Source organism: Budorcas taxicolor, chromosome 1, assembly GCF_023091745.1.
Source record: "Budorcas taxicolor isolate Tak-1 chromosome 1, Takin1.1, whole genome shotgun sequence".
In the NCBI taxonomy this organism is placed as follows: domain Eukaryota; kingdom Metazoa; phylum Chordata; class Mammalia; order Artiodactyla; family Bovidae; genus Budorcas; species Budorcas taxicolor.
Genome location: NC_068910.1, coordinates 37,293,013 through 37,317,249, shown reverse-complemented (window position 1 = coordinate 37,317,249; position 24,237 = coordinate 37,293,013). Strand labels below are relative to the sequence as shown.

The 24,237-nt window shown below is 40.1% G+C and overlaps 1 protein-coding gene across 1 annotated transcript in view; it reads right to left on the bottom strand.

The window, feature by feature from the left end:
- CNTN4 (contactin 4) overlaps positions 1 to 24,237 on the bottom strand; it is a 406,008-nt gene that overhangs the window by 15,857 nt on the left and 365,914 nt on the right. The window contains exons 13-17 of the mRNA XM_052644373.1: positions 15,173 to 15,348; positions 9,904 to 10,021; positions 5,673 to 5,831; positions 2,886 to 3,035; positions 724 to 794 (exon numbers count right to left, since the gene is read on the bottom strand). Coding sequence (XP_052500333.1) covers positions 724 to 794; positions 2,886 to 3,035; positions 5,673 to 5,831; positions 9,904 to 10,021; positions 15,173 to 15,348 — 674 coding nt within the window. The remainder of the gene's footprint in view (positions 1 to 723; positions 795 to 2,885; positions 3,036 to 5,672; positions 5,832 to 9,903; positions 10,022 to 15,172; positions 15,349 to 24,237) is intronic.

Below are 24,237 nucleotides of genomic sequence, written 5' to 3'. Positions count from 1 at the left end.
CATCCAACATGATTCTTCCTCCAGCGTCACACAGATACTCAATGAAGCAGCTCTCACCAAAGAAGTGAGGATCATCTTGCTCAGCCCAAATCTTCCCTCTCAGGTCAGAAGTGCTGACCGGGAAAGGGTGAGTGATTTATCTCACTGCTGGGGCTTCGGTTAAATGACAGATTTGAACTTCTGGGCTTGTTGTCTAGAATCCTTCAGAAACATTTAGAACTCTTGCTGAGACTCTGACTTCCTCTCTCAAAATCAATTTTCAATAAATGAGTGACTAATAAACCTCTGTTTTTTTAAAAAAAATAACCTTACGCAAGAGGGCTCCAGCAGCAAAGTCAACCCTAGGAAATTGTGTTAGCGCATGGAGTCTAATGTGCACAACTGGCCTTGAACTAATTCAGGAAAAAAAGAAGAAAACTGTTTTTCTCTAAGCCAGACTTCTTTAATGTATAATATTACATACATTTTTTTTCTTGTGTTGTCTTCCCTTTCATGATTGTTTTTTTTCTGTGATGAACTGAATTAAAACTTAACTCCATAATCGACGGGCAAACATCATCTCTTCCTGCTGACCATTAGCATTGTGAAAGGGAGTGTCTGCACTCAAATGGATTTTAGTTGTTAAAAACAGAGGAGGAAACTTCCTAGATATGTTTAACACAGAATAACAGGGAAAGATGGCCTGGACTGATGTGTGCTGCTGTTGTTGCATGACTCGTTTACCTCCCAGGTTATAACCAGCTCAGATTTGCTGCCTCCACCACCACTGACGTTAGCTGGGGTGACTTCGGGGACTGTTGAGACAAAAACAAGTCATATCAGATGACAAAGACCCGGAGGGCCAAGACAGTGGCGGGGCTGAGGTGGCCCATGGTTTGTTTTCTGAGGTCAGAAATGGTATGATCAAGGGGTCTAAAGCGTCAGTTCACAGAAATGAAATATACCAAGGAAACTGCTATTGCATAGTGACCTATTTCCCATTCAACGAGGCACATCTATTATCTGACAAGACTGAACAATGGTTCAGCTCCACCCTTAGAGGCTGAGGATCAGAGGGATGAGAAAAGGGACTGAGGTTCTGGTTCTAATGCTTGGGTAGGCATTTAGTAACCACGCGGCAATGCACGAAGGAGAGGCGACACACACTCCGCCCAGGCCGAGTTTACAGTCTAGTCGGGGGGCAGGAGCACATGCAGGATGATTACAGAGCGATGTCGACAGCCAGCACAGAGCAGCACAGACCGGATGGAGGCGCGGTGGCCTTCGGCAGCGCGGCTGCTCAGAGCAGGGCTGGGCTAATGGCTTCTCGGGGCAACGTGAGTTGTGAGCTGGGTGTTGAAGGAAGTGGTGGACAGAGGCTGACCTCTGGCTCACTGTGCTTAAGCTCTTTGATCCCCAGTTTTCTCTGTAAAAGAGGGGAAATTTGGCTAGCTTTCTCCTCGGGACTGCTGAGAGGAATTAATTAAATTATGATGTCACAGTGGGGGAGGAAGTATGGGGATTATTGGCTTATCATGTAAGTGAACAACTCCAGACAGAATCTGAAAATGTCTGGCTGGGGTAGAGATGTGGCGCCTGGGTATGTCCCCTTGGATAAAGACAATGAAACAGAGCTAGATGGATTTGTGTCTAAGAATAGGGTCAGAGGCCCCATTTGCTCTGGGGCTTTGCTCTTTCTTCAACAAACACTGAGGATGAGATGGTTAGATAGCATCACTGACTCAAGGGACATTACTTTGAGCAACCTCTGAGAGATGGTGAAGGACAGGGAAGACTGGTGTGTGGCAGTTCACGGGGTCACAAAGAGTCAGACATGACTGAGTGGCTGAACAACAACAGTGACAAACACTGGTCTCATCACAGGTGGGACCTTCACAGAGACCCACACCTAGGCCTTCCACACCATGTGAGACAAAGACAAGGAATGCTGATGAATTTATACTCTTCTCTCCCTGTGTTCACCCAAGCTGTGTACACAGAAGTTCCTACTAAACTGTTGATCGGGCTTGCATGAATTAGCAGGAGGGAAATGGCAACCCACTCCAGTATCCTTGCCTGGAAAATCTCATGGCCAGAGGAACCTGGTGGGCTGCAGTCCACAGGGTTGCAAAGAGTCGGGCACGACTGAGTGACTAACACTTTCATTTCCCAACCTTAGCTTTTGGGAAGGGTTTATGCCCTAAGATATCTGACTGGACATTTCTGAAGAACTTAATCTTTGTCACTTGAGATTCCTGTGAGTTGACAGTATTTGAACTGTGGTTGTGCCTTTAAAAAAAAATAATAATCCTGGTAGGAAAGTCTTGGTGACAAAGGAACCAATGAAGAAACACATGGTATTTGAGGGAACTAAGACAAGTATCTCTCCCTGGACCAGTGAACCCAGTGAAGAGTGAGACTATAACTCTGGATTGAAACTGAGTGCTAGGACTCACAGAAAGAGAGAAAGAACAAACCAGTGGTTACCAGTGGGGATAGGAGTCAGGGAGGGATGTTGTAAGGGTAGGGAAATATGGGGTACAAATCATTAGGTACAAAATAAGGTACAAGGATACATCATAAAACATAGGGAATATAGCCAATAGTTTATATTAAGTATAAATGGAGTATAACCTTTAAAATCTGTGACTCACCAAACTGTACACCTCTAACTTGTATAATATTGTACATCAAATATACTTCTACAAAAATAAATAAAAAAAACAACAATAGAAAAGATACTCCTTGCTGGTTAATAAGCTGAGCATCTACTGGCCTCATTTCTGATGACTGCAGTCATTGTAGGGAAGGATGTTTAACATAGAAGCTCATTAGGGCTGAAGAACAGGATGATTAAAAGCTTCTCCCTAAGGAGCAGGAGTTGCTATATTCGGGGTGCTACTCACGGGCCTCTTCTGTCCTCCGCTTCTCAGAGGGCCGGCTGGGCTCCCCAATCCCAATCACGTTGGCTGCAACTGTGCGGAATTCATACTCGACCCAGGGGTTCAGACCCACCACAGTGGCTGTGAATGTCTTCCCATCTATGAGTTCTGGGACTGAAAGACATCGAAAGAAAGTGAAATAGTTGATTTTACTACTTGTCCCAATTTAAGAAAAAGTATTGTTGATTGTGATTCAAAATTATATGTAATAAAATATTGATTAAAAGGAATTCAAAATTATATGCCATAAACTTTAGTTACTACAAGGTTGAAAAAAAGGTGAGGATGTTTCATAGAATTCTGCGTTAGGAAGATTGGAACTTAGTGCATCACCATCATCACCGTCACTGCATCCAGGGCACCACCGCAGGTCTGAGGGCAGCTGCACAAACAGCCTTTGCACGAGGGTCATCCCAGACCACTCCGCGCCAGACCAATCAACTCAGATCTCACACCAGCCGAAGACACCACAAAAGACAGTCTCCAAGGCCCAAGGCTACCTGATTGTAATCACTCTTGTTCTCTCTAACCTCACATGTTTCACGGTATCTACTGAATAGGACTGGGCACATTGTTTAATTCTTACAACTACCCTCAGTTCAGTTCAGTTCAGTCGCTCAGTCGTGTCCAACTCTTTGCGACCCCATGAATCGCAGCATGCCAGGCCTCCCTGTCCATCACCCTAGGTAGTTGTAAATAAGGTAAAATTACTGTCTTCATTTTTATAGATGAAGAAAAGGTACCACATAAAAGTCAAATGACTCATCCAAGGTCCTAGCGGATTTGCATCTTTGACCACATGGCCCAAGCTCCATTATAATAATAATGGAGCAATAATGTTATAGATCAATACAACTACTGTCAGTGAATCGTATTAGCATATCGAAAGAAAGAAGCTGCACATGTAGAACGGAGGGTCCATGAAGAACACAAAAAGCGGGATCAGAGAGGCAGCATTTGACAGTGTTCATTCAGCAGGATTTGCGGAAGGCCTCCTTCACAGAGGACGGGGCTCACTGCCTGAAGCCACAAGCCACAGAGCCCTGGACTTGGCTTCTACACTTTCTTTGCAACCTTTTGGGTTTTGAACTGATTACCATAAAGATTTCCCAATGGGCCCAGGGGATGTCCCTGTGACAAAGCTGAGGCCCCAGTGAACAGACTACAGTGACTTCCAGCCTCCTTGGGACCACATGTATACAATCCTTCCCTCCAAAGTTGAAAAGTGTGGGCTCTGGAGTCAGACAACCTGGATTCTAACCCTGAATCCACTCTTAGCAGCCAAAGAACTTTAGGAAAGTTGCTTAACCTTTCCATGCCTTGGTTTTCTCACCGTGAAATAAAACTAATAACATCTATTCACAGTGCAGTTGAGAACACCCAAGAGGAGCACTTAGATAAGGGCTCAACCGATTCTAGCTGTAGCTATTTTCTTTTGTATACTATCCTTATCATTGTTGTGAATATCAATATCTTCATCCCCCTCCTTTCCATCATCATATTTATGCAGTGATTTACATTTTTTTTAAGTTTCACAATCACTTCTGTATAGGGTCATGATAGTTCTTAATCTGCCCATTTAACAGAAGAGGAAAATAAAGATGTACAGAAATCTGCTGCTTAGCAGAGTCAGGATTAGAAGTCATATATCCTTAATTTCCAGATTTTCCTTTCCTTTCTCCCTGAAACACTCCCGTGACCCAGGAGAAAGTCAGTGATTCAGCTGGAAACACAGAGACCCATTTCTGAGGTCAGATATGCTCAAATGGAAAAACCACAACCATGGTCGCAACCATGGATTGTGCAACATGCTTACAATAACTACTTGTTTGTTTGTTTTTTTCCTCAAACAAAACCTAAATAAAATAACAAAATGAGTCTATTGGGAGGTGTAGACAGGAACAGAAATGGTAGGCCTACTCACGTATGCTTTAACAAAACCTCATGCCTCTTCATACTCAAATGTATCCATCTAAAAAAATGACAGCAACTCAGGAGTCTCCATGCAGTCCTTAGATACAGGTTTCTTGAAAGCTGGGTACAAACCTTACAAAGACTGTGACTATGGAGTAACACAATCCACGGCTTTTCAAAGTGCACCACTAGAGGCACACAGACGATTTCAGGTAATGCACAGATAGATGATGCATTTCATTTTTATAACAAATGTATTTTAAAATACGTTTAAAAAATAAAACCAACACAAGACCTTGTTGGCTTCCCTCATAGCTCAGTTGGTAAAGAATCTGCTTGTAATTCAGGAGACCAGGGATCAATTCCCGGGTCAGGAAGATCCTCTGGAGAAGGAAATGGGCTGCCGTCTATGGGGTCGCACAGAGTCAGACATGACTGAAGCGACTTAGCAGCAGCAGCAGCAACCCACTCCAGTATTCTCACCTGGAGAATCCCATGGACAGAGGAGCTTGGCAGGCTACAGTCCATGAGATTGTAAAAGTCGGACATGACTTACCAACCAAACCACCACCACCGCCAAGACCTAATATCATTTTAGACACTGTGGCTTAGAACAAATTAAAGAACAAGCAAATGTGAATCAATAGAAAGAAAAATATTAAATAAATGATAGTATAGTGGGCTGAGGTCTAGGAAACACTGCCCAAAAGTCTCATCTGTAGCGATGTGTCTGAACAAGAAACAGGAGGCCCCTCAGCTTCTGCTACACAGCTGTGTCCATTCTGCCGAGTTCCTGAAGCCCCGTGAGACACCAGAATCAGAAGTTCAATACAGCACCTGTGTTGACCGCTTGCCAGCCCACGGAGAATGGAGTCCTGGCTTGAATGACGTACATGGTGACGGGGCTGTGGTTGTCAGGCCCGGGCCTCCAGGAGAGCTGAGCCGTGGTATCTGTGATTTCATCTATAGTCACAGTCTCTGGGGGGCCTGGAGGACCTAAGAAAGAGCAAGAGCCTTAGAAGTGGAGCAGTGTGTTCAGATGTCCAAGGAAGTGACCACTCGGCTGAATGGTCAACACTCTATTCAGCTGTTGATTCATCCACCCCCAAGTTTAACACTTGACAATCTGTTTTGAATACCCGTGAGGCGCCTGTCTTCCTTCTAGGTTCTGAAACTACATAGATGAGTGAAACATGGTGTGGCCTCCTCCCTCCAGGGGTTCACTACAAAATAGGAAAAACTAATATGTACTCAACAATTATAATAGAATATTTATTTTCCAGATGCCAAAGGAGAATATTGGGGTACTACCAGGGACCAAGTTCATTAATCCACCCATCATATATTTACAGGTTCCTACTATGAATTGGATGCTATTATCTGGGGCTACAGTGGTGATAAATGAAGATTTGAGTCTTCTGGAAGTGGTCATTTCTACCCCTGATGGTGTGAGCAAAAATGACTTTAGAACTTTGAGGTCACAGAGTTCTTCTGCACAGTCCAGCTGCATTGGTATGTCCACACCAAATGCCAAAACACAGTCATGTGCGAGGGAACTGCTGTGAAAAGTGGCTCATGTTCAAGAAACCGAAGTCTGTGGCTTCTTCAGAGAAATTTCAAAATCAGGTTGGAGCCTGAGGATCCACACCTGCAGTTTTTGTAAGTCACACCTGTATTTTTCTACTTCTGCTCTGGAAGTGCACAGAGCACTGTGCTTAGACCACTGAAATGAGAGGAAATCAGTTTTAAATGAAGGCTTGAAAAACATAAAGAAACAGAGAGTTGGAAAGTGGTTGGCAGGCAAACACAAAATAACACAGAGCCAGAGCAAAGACCCAAAGCTGTCCTAGATTCCAATATGAAAAGCTCTTAGCAGGCAGTTAAAGGCATTTCTAATGAGTGACCACCTAGGCAGAGAAGTTGAATGCCAGGGAGGGAGACAGAGCGGCAAAGTTCCTGTGTGTTAGATAGGAGTAAGAAGATCTTCCTAGAGGGCAGAGGGATGTGCCGAGGCCCAGGAGAGCGATCAGATGTTCTGCCCAAATACTCCGGGGCCACAACACAGGGGCAGGAAAGAAAGCGACCTTTCACCGAGTGCTGAAAAGTTAATGGCAGTTTCTGCAAGTAACACTTTGTTCTGGGATTCACTTCTGCATCCTTTCAGTGATGCCCTAAATTTCTCTTTCCTTTTTTAAAAAGCCTTTTTTATAGACCCACAGGTGAGACTAAATTTATCTTCTCCCTCCTACTCCTGAATGAAAGGTCTGCAAGTCTGCACGCTGGCACTGATTAATTTTCCACAGTGACATTTCGGCAAGTCAGTCTAATGCCACCTAGATAGAGCTGGCATAACCTCTGGTCTTCAGGACTCTTATTAACCACAGCAAGTCCAGAAGATAATAATATAATTTTCTTTTTCCTCACAGCTTTCTTATCCCAGCGTTCCCATCCTTTTTAAAAACAGATGTTCCTTCCATGGCCTTTAGAATCAAAGTACCACAAAGGAGAAAAGCATTCCTCTCCAAATCCCTCAGTGAATTCAATGGACGGGGAAGAGCTGAGCCCACTGCTGGCAACCAGAAGGAGCACAGGAAGGAGGTGGCCTGAACTTGGCTGCTGGAGATAAGATGTACTTTCATAGTGGGGTTTGCTGCTTGTTATGTTCCTGCTACCCGCCCCACCCAAGGGTAGATACGTTCATACCTTACACAAAGTTTTCACCCATTTGTTTTGGGGAAGTTGGGTCTCTCTTTCAAAATCACAACATGAGCAAATGTTTATCCTCTAAGCAGAGTGTTAACATGGGCTGGGGCTCACATGAGTTTGTGTCACAGGTAATAGCAGAGGCGATGCAGGTGTTATGCCTGGCATTCCTGCATCTTTCTCAGGGAAGACTCGCCTTTCTAGCTGCTGTCCGTGTGCTTTAGATTAAATAAAGTAGATAACAGAGAAACAAGGAAGCCAAATGCAAGACTTCAAAGCTTTTAGTTTCAAATACAAAAACCCCTGACAGGTCAACGAAGTGCATATCTGCCTCTCCTCTGCAAAGTGCAGAAAAGCTGCCAAGGGCAGAGGCAGGAGGAGATAAAACCGAAGATTATGGTTTAAAATGGCATATTAATTTATTGGCCTTATTCACTGATTATGCTAGATTTTCTTTTAGACAGCATTTGCAGATTCCTCTTGGTGTTTAATGTTATTTTCTGTGAAATGAAGTATACAATATCACTTAAGAAATTCAACTTACTGATTTACATTTTTATGATTCTAATTTATTGGTGCTTAAACTGCTGATCTGAACATTACCCTAATTAAACAGACGATACATTTTCAGCCACAGAATTCCTTCTCCCCCAAGGGAACAGCAGACCAGCTCTGGTGTATTTTAAAATGGAAATAAACACGGTCCCCTCAGTTATTCTCTGGGTAGCTCTACCGAGGTTGGAAGCTTTTTCTCTTATCTGGCCCTTATCTGTACTATTACAGAAAGGTTTTTAAGGCAATTTAAAGGAGAATCAAAGTAGACCCGATGGAAAAGATATCTTTCTTTAACTTCTCTTGATATCAGTTTGAATTGCTGACTCCCACACCCCTCCCACCCCCGCCCATGCTACATGCAGAGGATGCAGCCACACTTTTTATCGCTTCAAATAACATCTTGTTCTCTGTGCACTCAGATTTACCCTGCCTCCAAATCTGGTATCACCTGGATTTTTGTTTTCTTACACTTAAAATTCTGCTGGCCAGATTCCTAAACACTTGTATTCAGCTGGATGTTTCGGATCATCAAATCACTTATTGTATTTTAAGTTCCCTACATACGAACCTTCACGTTGCCAACTTTCAAAGATGCAGATATATGTTCCATCAATGTCAGGCGTGAATGACGTTATGCCCTTCCCCTCCTACTGCTGACGATCCTTCAGCTCCACCATCTCCCGCCTCTTCTCCCTCCTCCAATCAATAACTCCTCTTGCCTCTTCACTCGTTGCAGCCCCTACATGCCAACTTTTGTACTGTACTACTGTACTTTTCAAGGTATGTACTGTAAGATTTAAAATGTTTTCTTTATTGTGTTTGTGTTTTATGTGAAAAGTATTATAAACCTGTTGCTGTACAGTACTAGATAGCCGACTGTGTTAGTTGGGTATCTAAGTTAACTTGGTTGGACTTATGAACAAATTGGACTTAAACATGCTCTCAGAACTATACTCATTTGTATATAGGGGACTTACTGTACTTGTGAAGGAGACACTGGCTAAGAAATTATTTTGATATTCTGATTTGGCTTTGGATTTAACTTCATCAAACCCTTGAGCAAGCATCAGTTTGATTCTGATATATAGATAGATAGATAGATAGATAGATACACTGGTTCACAAATACCAAATTTTAATAAAAAAATATTTCTTAAAGTTCGCTTACTGTTCCTTTACACATTGGTTTGGTAGGACTTAGTCAGCCAAGTCACTCATAGCCATGAGGCTGAAGTTAGGTCTTGTCTGTCATATGCAAGAGAATCTCACGAATGTCAGTTCTGACATCAACTCCCTGCTGATTTACTACAACCTAGGCAGTCAGGAAGTATTTCCTTCTAAAGCCAAATTGTAGAAACTGGACAGAACTAATCACTTCAGGGGGAAAACCTGGGGAAAGCTGGTGACAATTTTACTTAAGCTGCTCTTCGATCAGTGATCTAAGATACCGATTTGGTTCAGCCTAGACTAACAGCAAAAGGCACAGCGTGATCCTTTTTTAAGCCATTTGCTTTTCTTAATCTACAGTTTTTCCTGAAGGTCCTATCAACTCCAACACTGTAAATCATGGCACTTTGGGGCCTTCAGAGGACTTCTTTTCAGTAGAGAGTAAGTGGATTTACTCTGCACTTTCTGATCCCCTATGAGAGAAACAGATGTACACAAAACTTTTGTAGACTCTTAACACCTTAACAATGTTTTCCTTCTGTTGACTCTTTCCTGGTAATTCTAAACCACTGAGGCTTTTAGAACTCTGCACAGGAGTAGATATCACAAAAGTATTTTAAGAATGAAACCCCCAATTCCCATACCTCTCACGATCAGGTCGGCAGCGGCAGACAGCCTGTCGACACTTGTTTGGACCATGCAGACGTATTTCCCAGCATGCTTCAGCTGGATGTTTCGGATCATCAAATCACCAGCTGAATCCTGCTGATAAAGTAGGGGAAAGTGGCTACAATTACTTTTTAATGAGCTCTAAATATCATTATCACACGAAGGACACTGTGACTAATAGATTTATTTTACACTGGCTGATGAAAACATTAGCGATGCAAGCCATGGCCTATTAAAAATGCGTGAGCCTGCCTGTTAGGTAATAAGAGCAACGTCCTCAGGACACACCTCGGGTAAGACCTCAGGTGTCTGGCCTCTGCAACTCTGGAACAGTTTGTCACCCATGTTGGAAGCACTTAAACTGATTATTTTTTCAAATGCATTTATTTATTTTGAAATGTTTATATTTTATATTAGAGTATAGCCAATTAACAATGCTGTGATAGTTTCAGAACAGCGAAGAGTGTCATGCACATACATATATCCATTCTCCCCCAGGTGGCGCTAGTGGTAAAGAACCCGCCTGGTAATGCAGGAGACCCAAGAGACTTGGGTTTAATCCCCGGGTCGGGAAGTTCCCCTGGAGGAGGGATGACAACCCACTCCAGTATTCTGGCCTGGAGAACCTCGTGGACAGAGGAGCCTGACGGGCTACAGTCCATAGGCCCACAAAGAGTCAGACATGACTGAAGCGATTTAGCATGCATTCGCCCCCAAACTCCCCTCCCATCCAGGCTGCCACACAACATTGAGGAGAGCTCCCTTGGAAGCTCTGAAATGTACATAAAGTGGCTGCTGATTTAGCCCCGTGGGTTTCTTCAGATATGCCCTCAACCTACAGCTTTTGATGGCACTGCAGTACTCGGGAACTCTTTGTATGGAAAGGGGAGTTAGATCCATGCTCAGAGGCACCTGTATTTTACTGCACAACACTGTCTTACAGCCAGCATTCTGATTGCTCCTCAGTTTGAATTAAAGAATTATGAGGAGCAGACTCTCCAAGGAAATCTTGCATCCCCTAGTGTAGAACGGGGCTAATTTGCTTTCCCATGCCAAATGTGTGTTTGATCAGCAGATGAATAGGACTCATTACAGCCTGGCATGGATATCGAGGTGCCCTAGAAATATTTATACACCATTTACCAGCACAGTACTTTTAGTAAATGTGAGAAGATGCCGCTACAGGCCATCACAAAGCTGGCAATTAAACTGAAAAACACAGCTATACCTTAGAGTTCCATAGCTCTGTTAATCAAAAGTTTGGAGAATGGCTGCTTGAGCAGGAGAACACCCTAGGCTTGAGTCAGGAAGTTATGCTTATTTCTAAATCTTGAAGAATGGCAAGGTAACATAGGTTACTTTGGCCCTATTGTTATTCTTTCAGATGACAATAACATTGGATAATACTTGGTTGTATTTAATATCTGGCAGGCATGTATTATATTGAGTACTGACGTGTCCTGTGAGGTAGGTACTTTTGTTATCCCTACTATACAGATGAGGAAACTCAAGCACAGAAAGGCTAGAAGTCTTGCCTGGAGTTACTTAGCTGGTCAGTGGCAGAGCCAGGCTGTGAGCTCACATGGTCAGGCTGCAATCCCTATCCTTTACTAGAATGCTATGCTGTCATCTGGAAAGATCTCATTCTAAATTAATGTGTACTTGGTTTCATCTTTGATTTCAGTACAACATATTATATATTTAGTCAGGGCAATGAAAGATAGAGACCTGCCAATAGTTACAAATAGGGTTAGGAGAAGCACAGAAGCATGTTGTCAAGAGAGAGCTGAAGCTTTGAAACTTAGCTGTTTGGGGCTGATCCTTGCTGTGTGTCTCTGGGCCTTAGTCTATTAACCTATGAAAGGATTCATTGCCTGTGACACTAGCTTGTGAGAAGCAAATGAGATTGTATGTGTATGTGAAATCCTGAAAACTGTAAAGCGCAGGAAAATTTAAACTAGTATTAGGGGTGGCCGTGGTCAGTATTCTTCATGGAAAAATTATGTCGAAAATATTAAATCTAATTCAAGAAGAGTTGTGCTTTTCTTTTTAAACCTGAAATCTTTTTTTTTTTTAATTTATAACACTTGGATTCTCATTTAGATTCTACTATTTACTCATAAAGTCTTATAATTGCTAGTAAAATAGGATACCCGCTACCATATTTCAGAGAGATTCTGAGGATTAAAGAGCTGATACATATGAAAATGCTTGATAAATGATCAGACATTTTGCAAGTATAAGGTATCATCATCACCATGACTATTAATACTTCTTTACCTAAGACATTTCACATACTAGGATTTTGAGCATAGACTTAAAAAATATGCCTCATAAGGGAGTGTGTGTTGTGAAGGTACAAAGTCATAGCGGTTTAAAATAAATAGCTACACTATCTCAATAATTTGTTTTATTCACCAAGGGCTGGAAGCTCAAAGAAGCTAAAGGTAGCCTGGAGATTTCCGAGCACAGGTATTGATTAACAGAATTTTGTGACTGTGTTGTTTGGAGTATACTTTCCCTATGTGTGTTTTTAAAGTAAATGTGAAACAAAGAAAAGAAACATAAAGTCGGGATTGAGGTAAGAGGCTCACAGAAGGAGACCACAATAAGTTTCTCTTTCCCTTCGAAGTCATTCAGACTACACTATTTACTAAGATCTACATTCACATTCCTACCACAGAGAACTAAACGATGCTGTGGTCTGCTCTGCTCCTGGCAGAACCATTGGAGGTCACCAGAGGACAATGAAATAATAACTCTCTTAAAAACTGCAGTAGGTTAGCTCTACCAAACGTCATCTGCACAGTACTGACCTGGGAAGTAGAAACTGCAAAATGGGTTTAACTTCAGAACTGCTTCCTTACCTCTTCTGTTGTCCAGCACTAACTCCACAGACATTAATGATCCTGGTGGCTAACACACTTAGCTCTCACAATTTGCAGTGATGTCCCAAATCTTGCACTTAATTCTTTGGCAATGATTGATTGGCACTTAGTACTGGTATCACAAAAGAGACAAATACTTGCCATACAAAAGGCTGTTGAGAGTGATTCCATGGACAGAGGTCGTTACAAAAGGTGGTCATCAGAGCCTGACTCCACCTTTCTGTGGTTCAGCATAAGGTTCACATCTATCTTACTGGCAGAATTTATATTTTGATAGCCCAAACAGCTGTTTTGATTGGTTGTTGACTGTGCCATCCTGAGAGAATATTTTTATTCTCTCTCCTGCCAAAAACATTGGTTTTACTATGAAAATAAACATTCTGTTTAATCTGTGGAAGTTTTCTCAATGTATACTCTCATGTTATTAGAACTAATATTACTCTTCCTTCAGTGAATACAATCATTAAAATTTCTCACATACTATTTTTGGGTGGTAGGCACTGTGGTATTTAGGCTTCTAAACCTGAAGGTATTTAGTATCCTCAATGATGTTGTAAAATAGCTAATATCATTCTTTATTTGTTCAAGGTTACTAGGCTGAACTATATCAAAGTGGTCCCGAATGGTTAACAATGGCAATTTTAACTAGCTTTTCTCACCCAGAGTTCCAAGGGACAATCAGTAGACTCAAGTCATCCATTGAGCTAATGAAATAACTTCTCTCTCATGCATTTAAAATGGTACCAGTCATATACAATCCTTGGGAGACTTGAGCAAATAGTTACAGAAATTATTTGGGGTGTTTGGTAATTCAGTGGAGACGTATTATTTGGGAAAGGCAGAAAGAATGTAAATAATAGGAATACTACCATATTTGAGAAGAATATGTTGAAGGTCAACATATCATAGGTATAATTTATAAGTTTTAGTCCATTTATTCTCAATATAAGAGATGGGGATAAGACGAGATGGGCAAATCAGATTCCTTTGGGAGCATGGAGGAAGGGAATGTTTTCCATACAGCCTCATGCTTATATTCTGCTGTCTTTGATTAGTCCCCTCCATGATAATGGCAGCTGGAATGAATCTTTCTTTAAATTTTGATTGGCGTAGAGTCGATTTACAAGGTTGTGTTTATTTGCAGCAAAGTGAATCAGCTATGCACGCGTATGTCTACTCTTTTTTAGATTTTTTTTCCTATATAAGCCATCAGAGAGTAGTGAGTAGGTTCCCTGTTCTATATAATAGGTCCTTATTCATTATCTATTTTATACATAGTAGTGTTTTATATATGTAGTTATATTTTATATATAGTAGTGTGTATATGTCAATCCCAATCTCCCAATGTATTCCTTACCCCTGGAATCTTCCTTACTAATAGGAAAGTAGGGTTATGTTACAGTAGAAAAACTATTCTTGAAAATGATTGTCATATTTCAAATTGTTTCCAAATTTAATGTTTTCTTGGTGTGAGTTCAATGGTACTATTTTTTTTTTTATGGGAAATAATTAAGGCCTTTGGAAAATTCGATCATTAGAATTCAAATTATTTGGAGATAATAAACTATCTGATCAGACTCTCAGATTCAAGAAAGAAAGCCCTAACCTCATAATGATGAGTATTCTACAAAAACCAAAGGGAGTTTAGTCAGCAGTCTAAAAGAATACGAGTAAACTGTCCTCGAGCTGTTTTATTAATTCAGTTCCCTGGCATATGGTTCACCATGCGGCAAAGAATTTGGGATTTGAAGTTTAAAGCTGAAACCTGCAGTTTAGTAGCAATGAGGCCAAGGCAAGCCATGTATCTCCCATGACCCTGAGTTTACAGAAATGAACAGCTAACCTGTAGGATTAAGGATTATGAGGGTTAAGAAAAGGACTGGCAAACAAGTGACTCAATAAGTGTGACTCAGGGCCACACTTATGCAAAAAAGAGCAGATGTTAACCAAGACTTTTTTTAAAGTGTTTGAACAAAATCATCAAAGAATAACTTTGTATTTCTGCTAAGTCACTTCAGTCGTGTCCGACTCTGTGCGACTGCATAGACGGCAGCCCACCAGGCTCCGCCGTCCTTGGGATTCTCCAGGCTAGAACACCAGAGTGGGTTGCCAGTGCCTCCTCCAATGCACGAAAGTGAAAAGGGAAAGTGAAGTCGCTCAGTCGTGTCTGAACTTTTCACGACCCCATGGACTGCAGCCTACCAGGCTCCTCCATGGGATTTTCCAGGCAAAAGTACTGGAGTGGGTTGCCAGTGCCTTCTCGGAACTTTGTATTTCAAGTTAGTCTAAACAAGCTGTTTGACTCACTTTAGTTGCACATTGCATTTACTGTGGATAATCTGATATTTATACTTACCCCTCCAACTCTTTCAAAGTGGTCCCCATCTCTGTCAAAGTCTATCAGGCGTCCATTAAATGACCAAGTGAACACAATGTTGAGCGAGTGATCGTGTGTTACCTGGCATGGCAGAACAATACTTTCCCCAACAGTGACATCCATACTGGAAGGAGGCACCATTACCTTTGTTGGATCTAGAGAGTGCAAACAAAACAGAACAACAAAGCCTATGAGCATAAGCAGAAATAAAATGTAGAATTCAAGGGCAGGATGAAATACTAAGGAGTTTGGCTTTATTTTTTCTTAGGCTATGCCCGGCAAGCCTTAGTCATCTGGGAAGCTCAGATTCGGGGCAGGAGGTCATTTTTAATATGAAAAGATGAAAACACTCATAATGTGAATCTTCACAGAGCAACTGAACTCAGCTGGGGAGTACTGAGGTTACATCTCTTAAGACACTTACGGAGGGGCCTACTTCTGCAGCCTGCTCTGAAATTGCCACTTGAGAAAGGTTTTCGGTTCTCCCTGGTTTCACTAGAAAGCTGAGTGCAAGCAGGAAAATCCATGCTAATTGGAAGCTTTCTTTTTTCTACTATAAAAGTGATACATGTTTAGTATAGGAAAGTCAGAAAATTCAGGGAAGCTGAAAGAAGGAACCAAAGGAAAACAATTATGTATAGTTTCTTAGTGTTTGGATAAAATTCCTATTTTCATTTTAGTATAATTACTCCATGTTTTGGATTCTTAGCTTTTCAGTTGTTTTGTTTTGCAGTATAGCAAACATGCTACATACATGATACTTCTCTTTATTCTCTACTTAAATGTAATACAGCCTTATATTTTATCCACACATTATTATAACCTGCATGATAGGCTATTAATTGTTTCAACCATTATGAAACTAGTAAATATTTTAGCAAATTTATTATAATTATAAATAATGCTATAATGAATATCTCTGACAAAATGGTGCATATATATATATATATATATATATATATATATATATATATATAGAGAGAGAGAGAGAGAGAGAGAGAGAGAGCTTATTTCTTATTTAAGAATAGTTGATTTACAATGTTGTGTTAGTTTCAAATAAATAGCAAAGTGATTCAGCTATACACATATATTCTTCCTCAGGTTCCTTTCCATTATAGACTATTACAAGATAGAGATTATAGTTCCTTGTGCTATACAGTAAGTCCCTGTTGTTTATTTTATATATAGTAGTGTATATATATTCCTTCCAGACTCCCAAGTTATCCCTCCCCACCCTTTGATAATGATAAGATTGTTTTCTATGTTTGTAGGTCTTTCTGCATTGTTCAGTTCAGTTCAGTTGCTCAGTTATGTCCGACTCTTTGCAACACCATGAACCACAGCATGCCAGGCCTCCCTGTCCACACCAACTCCCGGAGACTACCCAAACCCATGTCCATTAAGTTGGTGATGCCATCCAATCATCTCATCCTCTGTTTTCCCCTTCTCCTCCTGCCCTCAATCTTTCCCAGCATCAGGGTTTTTTCCAATGAGTCAGGTCTTCACATCAGGTGGCCAAAGTATTGGGGTTTCAGCTTCAGGATCAGTCCTTCCAATGAACACCCAGGACTGATCTCATTTAGGATGAACTGGTTAGATCTCCTTGCAGTCCAAGGGACTCTCAAGAGTCTTCTCCAACACCACAGTTCAAAAGCGTCAATTCTTCAGCACTCAGCTTTCTTTAGAGTCCAACTCTCATAACCATACATGACTAGTGGAAAAACCATAGCCTTGACTAGATGGACATTTGTCGACAAAGTAATGTCTCTGCTTTTTAATATGCTGTATAGATTGGTCATAACTTTCCTTCAAGGAGTAAGAGTCTTTTAATTTCAAGGCTGCAATCACCATCTGCAGTGATTTGTGAGCCCAGAAAAATAAAGTCTGTCACTGTTTCCACTGTTTCCCCATCTATTTCCCATGAAGTGATGGGACCAGATGCCATGATCTTTGTTTTCTGAATGTTGAGCTTTAAGCCAACTTTTTCACTCTCCACTTTAACTTTCATCCAGAGGCTTTTTAGTTCCTCTTCACTTTCTGCCATAAGGGTGGTGTCATCTGCATATCTGAGGTTATTGATATTCTCCTGGCAATCTTGATTTCAACTTGTGCTTCATCCAGCCCAGCATTTCTCATGATGTACTTACTCTGCATATATGTTAAACAAGCAGGGTGACAATATACAGCCTTGATGTACTCCTTTTCCTACTTGGAACCAGTCTGTTGTTCCATGTCCAGTTCGAACTGTTGCTTCCTGACCTGCATACAGGTCTCAAGAGGCAGGTCAGGTGGTCTGGTATTCCCATCTCTTTCAGAATTTTCTACAGTTTATTGTGATCTACACAATCAAAGGCTTTGGCATAGTCAATAAAGCAGAAATAGATGTTTTTTCTGGAACTCTCTTGCTTTTTCCATGATCCAGCAGATGTTGGCAATTTGATCTCTGGTTTCTCTGCCTTTTCCAAAACCAACTTGAACATCTGGAAGTTCACGGTTCACATTCTACTGAAGCCTGGCTTGGAGAATTTTAAGCATTACTTTACTAGCATGTGAGATGAGTGCAATTGTGCAGTAGTTTGAGCATTCTTTGGTATTGCCTTTCTTTGGAATTGGAATGAAAACTGACCTTTTCCAGTCCCATGATCACTGCTGAGTTTTCCAAACTTGCTGGCATATTGAGTGCAGCACTTTCAGAGCAGCATCTTTTAGGATTTGAAATAGCTCAACTGGAATTCCATTGTCTCCACTAGCTTTGTTCATAGTGATGCTTCCTAAGGCCCACTTGATGTCACATTCCAGGTTGTCTGGCTCTAGGTGAGTGTGAGTGATCACACCATTGTAATTATCTGGGTCGTGAAGATCTTTTTTGTACAGTTTCTCTGTGTATTCTTGCCACCTCTTCTTAATATCTTCTGCTTCTGTTAGGTCCATACCATTTCTGTCTTTTATTATGCCCATCTCTGCATGAAATGGTCCCTTGGTATCTCTAATTTTCTTAAAGAGATCTCTAGTCTTTCCCAGTCTATTGCCTTCCTGTATTTCTTTGCACTGATCACTGAGGAAGGCTTTCTTATCTCTCCTTGCTATTCTTTGGAACTCTGCATTCAAATGAGTATATCTTTCCTTTTCTCCTTTGCTTTTTGCTTCTCTTCTTTTCACAGCTATTTGTAAGGCCTCCTCAGACAGCCATTTGGTTTTTTGCATTTCTTTTTCTTGGGGATGGTCTTGCTCCCTGTCTCCTGTACAGTGTCTCGAACTTCCATCCATAGTTCATCAGGCACTCTGTCTATCGGATCTAGTGCCTTCTATCTATTTATCACTTCCACTGTATAGTCATAAGGGATTTGATTTAGGTTATACCTGAATGGTCTAATGGTTTTCCCTACTTTCTTCAAGTTAAGTCTGAATTTGGCAATAAGGAGTTCATGATCTGAGCCACAGTCAGCTCCCAGTCTTGTTTTTGCTTACTGTATAGAGCTTCTCCACTTTTGGTTGCAAAGAATATAATCAATCTGATTTTGGTGTTGACCATCTGGTCTGTTTTGTAAATAAGTTCATTTGTGTCATTTTTTTAGATTCCAAGCATAAGTGATATTTTTCTCTGTGTAACTTTACTTCACTCATATATCACTTTTAAAAAATGATAACTACTAATTAGTCTTTAAATTCACCCTTTACATTATAGTTTTAATTGGGAATGAAATGGACTTGCTCATCCAAGATAGTTTATGAACCTTAAAACTACATTCACACATAGATAGCCTCTACTTTCTCACTGACATAGGATTTCATAACTGATGTCAGAGAGTAAAATGGTGACAAGCAATGTGAATTAAATTGAAAGGTCATAGAAGTGCTTACAGAGTGAAATTATGAATTCAGCCATATTCCTGAAATTTCTCTATACTGAACTCTAAAGTCAAACAAAACCAACCAAACACACCACAATGAAGAAGACAAATCAAAAGCAAAGAGAGACAGTAAAAGAGTGACAGCTAATCCCCTTCCACATTCATAGGATTGCGTTTCACAGGCTGTGCAGCACATAAACCCTTACTGAATATATCTCCTAGATTACAATCTCAGCTGGGAATTTTGTAATGGAGTCTCTTTCCAACAACCCACTCACTAAAATTTCCTCTTTAAAGAGTATCCAAACAGTATTTTCTACCCTTTTATCCAACTTTGGGAAGCAAACATCTCAGGTCGTTAAAGAAGGAGTCTGTGTACATCTGAAGTGAGTCCGTTCAGTTTAGTCCTTTAGTTGTGTCCAACTCTTTGTGACCCCATGGACTGCAGCACGCCAGGCTTCCCTGTCCATCACCAACTCCTGGAGCTTGCCCAAACTCAAGTCCATTGAGTCAGTGATGCCATCCAACCATCTCATCCTCTGCTGTCCCCTTCTCCTGCCTTCAATCTTTCCCAGCATCCATAAATAGATTCTAATCTAGTGGAGGAATATACTTTTGTTCTTTTCTGAAAATAGGTAGAGCTCAGGACAAGTGGATTGGTGTGCTCTTGGTGATTTCACGGTGTGCATGAAATCAGAAGTGAAAAACAGGTACTTCTAGCTAAGAGTTTTTTGCCTGGAGAATTCCATGGATAGAGGAGCCTGGTGGGTTACAGTCCAAGGGATTGGACAAGACTGAGAGACTAACACACACACACACTAGCTAAGAGATAATGGGAAAGACAACTGTTTATTTCAAAACCTGAGGCTTTTGCAAGTCATATAATCAAAATCAACTATTGATTAACTGACCCATAGGAAAAGGTACAGATAGAGATTTTTTTTTAAATGATGGAAGAAGTTAAAAACAAATCACCTTTGAATAATGCTAAGCAGAAAATCAAGAAATAACTCCATTTCACTTAATGTGTCATTTATCACTTTTTAATTTAAAAATTCATCTATAAAATGAAGATTGGAACACATAATTCCTGGACAAAATTATCTGCATCTCCGGTTTGTGTTTGGCATGATGTCACTTTATTCTATTTTAAATGGCTGTCCACTGATTTTGCAATTTAGATTTTCATTTTAATGTACTTTCATTCATTTGTGGATCTATCTACCAAGCAATCGTTATGTGTTAAATGGATAACAGTGTCCTACTACCAAGAGAGACCCGACAAAACTTTTTCATAAAAACTAACTGAGGGACTTCCCTGGCCGTCCAGTGGTTAAGGATTGGCCTTAAAATGCAGGGCATGCAGGTTTGACCTGTGGTTTAAAAACTAAGATCCCACATGCCACAAGGCAACTGCTGTGGCAACCACAAGCCTGTGTGCTCTAAAGCCCACACACAACTACTAGAGTCCATGTGCCATTATAAAAGATCCTAAGTGCCACAACTGAGACCAGAAGCAGCCAAATAAATAAATGCTCGTGCTTGGTAACTCTTTCTTGTCTGACTCTTTGAGACCTGGCTCCTCCGCCCAAAGTTTTCAGGCAAAAATACTGGAGCAGGTTGCCATCTCCTCCTCCAAGAGGATCTCCTCAACCCAGGGATTGAACCCTCCTCTCTTGTGTCTCCCGCATTGACAGGTGGATTCTTTACCACTAGCACTACCTGGGAAGCCCAAAGAGATACAGACAAAAACAAAAAACCAAAAACGGAGCCTAACTTCTAACTAAAAAACTAAACTAACAGAGCCTAACTAGCTAAAAAACTAACTGTTCACATTCTAGATACCATGTTATATGCTTGACGTGGATTGTTTCATTTATTTTTAACAAATACATACTATTATTCCTATTTAACAGATGAGGGAAACTGATGCCTAAGAATGGTTAAGGAACTATCTGTTGTGCTAAGCTGTCTCCCTTCATTTAGCTAAAAAATGATATATCCATTCACAAACGATCCAGGGAACAAGGCTGAAGGCATAATACAGCAATCTGTACTTTTGATTATGTGTAGTCAGCTGAAGACATGTAAACACAGAAGGAATTCAGAGAAGGCCATGGGGTGAAGATGGTTACTGTCTTAGGTAAAAAGCAGTGATGAGTTTATACCCGAAATGCTGGGTCTACCTATAAGCTTACACATCACACTGATGAGTGCAGAGTCAGATGTGAAGGCTAAAGTCCTCAAAAATGTCTTGGAGTTGGCACCTACCTGAAAGCCTAGAATCACTTGCAATTCTGGTTACATTTTTAATTGACATTGTTTTTTCACCTAAAGAAATGTTTATCCTTTTATGCACATTCAGTGATCTGGGACAGATTTTATTATTATTGCTGAACTCAGCTGCCTGTTAACCAAGGAACAAAGTTCTCTAAATCAAGGATTATGCTGGTATAGCTACTGTGATGACAGATGCTAATTCATTACTGTAGCACTTGTCACTGATTCACATTTGAGCCCTGAAGCAACAAGAATCAATGCAAAGGAAGTCAAGCACCGTACACACACCAGAGAGGTCTCCCTGGGACTGCAGAAGATTAAACTAAAGAGGTTCGAAACCTCATTAGTTTCCTGGTTTTCCCAAATTGTATACTTGTTCAGTACTCCTGTTTTCCGTGTTGTGAATTCAGATGCTCTTTACGTGATTAATTTATTTAAATTTGAATACAAACACTGTACACAAATAAGCAGATGGTGTCTTCAAAACAAAACTGTCTCCCCTCCTTTGGTTTTAATTCATCAAGATCAGGAAGAACCTATATTTACGATTTGTGTTCTGAAGACTCACTCCGTCTATTGTTCTGTGCATAGAACTCTCAAAGGCAATTAGAACTCAAGATGTGAACTGATGTCTTGATTTGGATGTAATTAAATAGCAACAACAAAATAGGGCTAACAATACCCCAAAACTTTCCAGCTTGTGGTTGGTTCACTACATGGAAAATGAGAAATTCAGAACTCCAGAGGATTGATGCTGAAAATATATAGATATATTTATCAAGTGATTAACCATCAGAGAGTAAAAAAAAATCCTTTATGCTTTATAGTGTTTTCTATAACATAGAGAAGACAGAAGTAAACTAAGTGCTTTATTCCAAAGATCAAAACAACCAGGAGAGAGAGATTTAATTATTAATCACTGTGTTAATGATTAAGTCAGTGATTAGATGCCTAATTCCTTTCACACTAACAATGAAATATCAGAAAGGTAAAGTAAAAAACAGTACTTTTAAAATCACATCAAAAAACAAATAAAATGCCTAAGAGGAATAAACCTGACCAAGGAGATGAAAGAACTATATATGGTGAGAACTATAAAACATTATAAAGGAAACTGAAGAGGATTCAGTTAAGTGGAAAGATATCTCGTGTTCTTCAATCAGATGAATTAATTTTGTTAAAGTGGCAATGCTACCCAATCTACAGATTTAATGTGATCCCTGTGAAATTACCCATGACATTTCACACAGAATTAGAATAAATAATAGAAAAATTAATATGGAACCATAGAAGGCCAAGAATTGCCAAAGCAATTCTGAGGAAAAAAAACCAAAAGGCTCTCTCAGACTTCAGACAATAAGACAAAGCCACAGAAGTCAAAACAGTGTGGTATTGGTACAAAAACAGACATGCAGATCAATGGAGCACAATAGAGAGCTCAGAAATAAAACCACATATCTATGATCAATCAATCTTTGACAAAGGAAGCCAAACTATAAAATGGGAAAAAAGACAGTCATCAGCAAGTGGTGATGGGAAAGTTGAACAGCTGAATGTAAATCAATGAAGTTAAAACATACTTTCATAACATGCATAAAAATAAACTCAAAATGGCTTAAGGACTTAAACATAAGACATGACACCATAAAACTTCTAGAAGACAGCATGGGCAAAACATTCTTTGACATAAATCATACCAATGTTTTCTTAGATCAGTCTCCCATGGCAACAGAACTAAAAACAAAACAAATGGAACCTAATAAAACTTTTAAGCTTTTGCACAGCAAAGGAAACCATAAAAACAAACAAACAAAAACACAGAAAAGACAACCTACAGAAGGGAAGAAAACATTTGATGCAATGATGCTAAATTGCTTATACAGCTCAATAACAAAAAACAAACAACCTAACTGAAAAGTGCTCAGAAGATCTTAATAGATATTCCTCCAAAGAAGACATACAGGTGGTGGCCAGTAGGCACATGAAAAGATGCTCAACATCACTAATTACCAAAGAAATGCAAATCAAAACTACAGTGAGTACCACTTCACACCAGCTTGAATGGCCATCATTAAAAAGCCTGCAAATCACAAATGCTGGAGAGGGCGTGAAGAAAAGGGAAGTCTCTTACACTGTTGTGGATGTAAATCAGTGCACACTCCTTCCAAAGCTTTTTGCATCTAAAAGGAATCAGAATATGATGGAGCAGGAAGAATGGTTGAGATTTTAAAAGATTTCTAAGGTCCCTAAAAGAAAATTAGATTGAGACTTCCTAGCATCTTTTACTGGTCTATATAAATGCATTAAGCTTCTGTCTTTTTGTTATGAAACTGGGAGAAAAGACTAGATAGAGCTGCAACAAATTGGAGAGTTATGTTTGAAGTGATTTGAGTCGAAAGAGGCGATATGAATGCCTATGAGTAAGTATGGGTTGATATATACTTAAGTAGGTATCAGGAAGTACGTATCAACAAATTGATAAAGCATAACTTTGTAAACAAAGATGAAATATTTGCCTTTTCCTTTCTATTGGTCCTTCAAAAATCTGGCTTTTCTCCAGCTGGCTCCCCTGTGCACTTGATGGTTTATTGTGACCAGATATCAACTAGTTATGCTAATCATTGTTTTGATTTGTTTTCTTTGTTTTGAAATTTTTTATGCTTTCTATCTCTGTTACAGTATGATCTTGTTAATGTTACTAGCTGTATGACTTATTCTGTCTATTTTATAAGATTGCAATCTGTGTGTGTGTGTATACATATATATATATTAGGTGCTTGTATCCATATATAGATGTTAGTATTATATGTATATATAGATATTAGTATCTATATGTATATATTGATATAAGAGATGGAGGTGCTCCAGAAAACTAAAAAAAGAACTACCATACGATGCAGCAATCCTACTCTG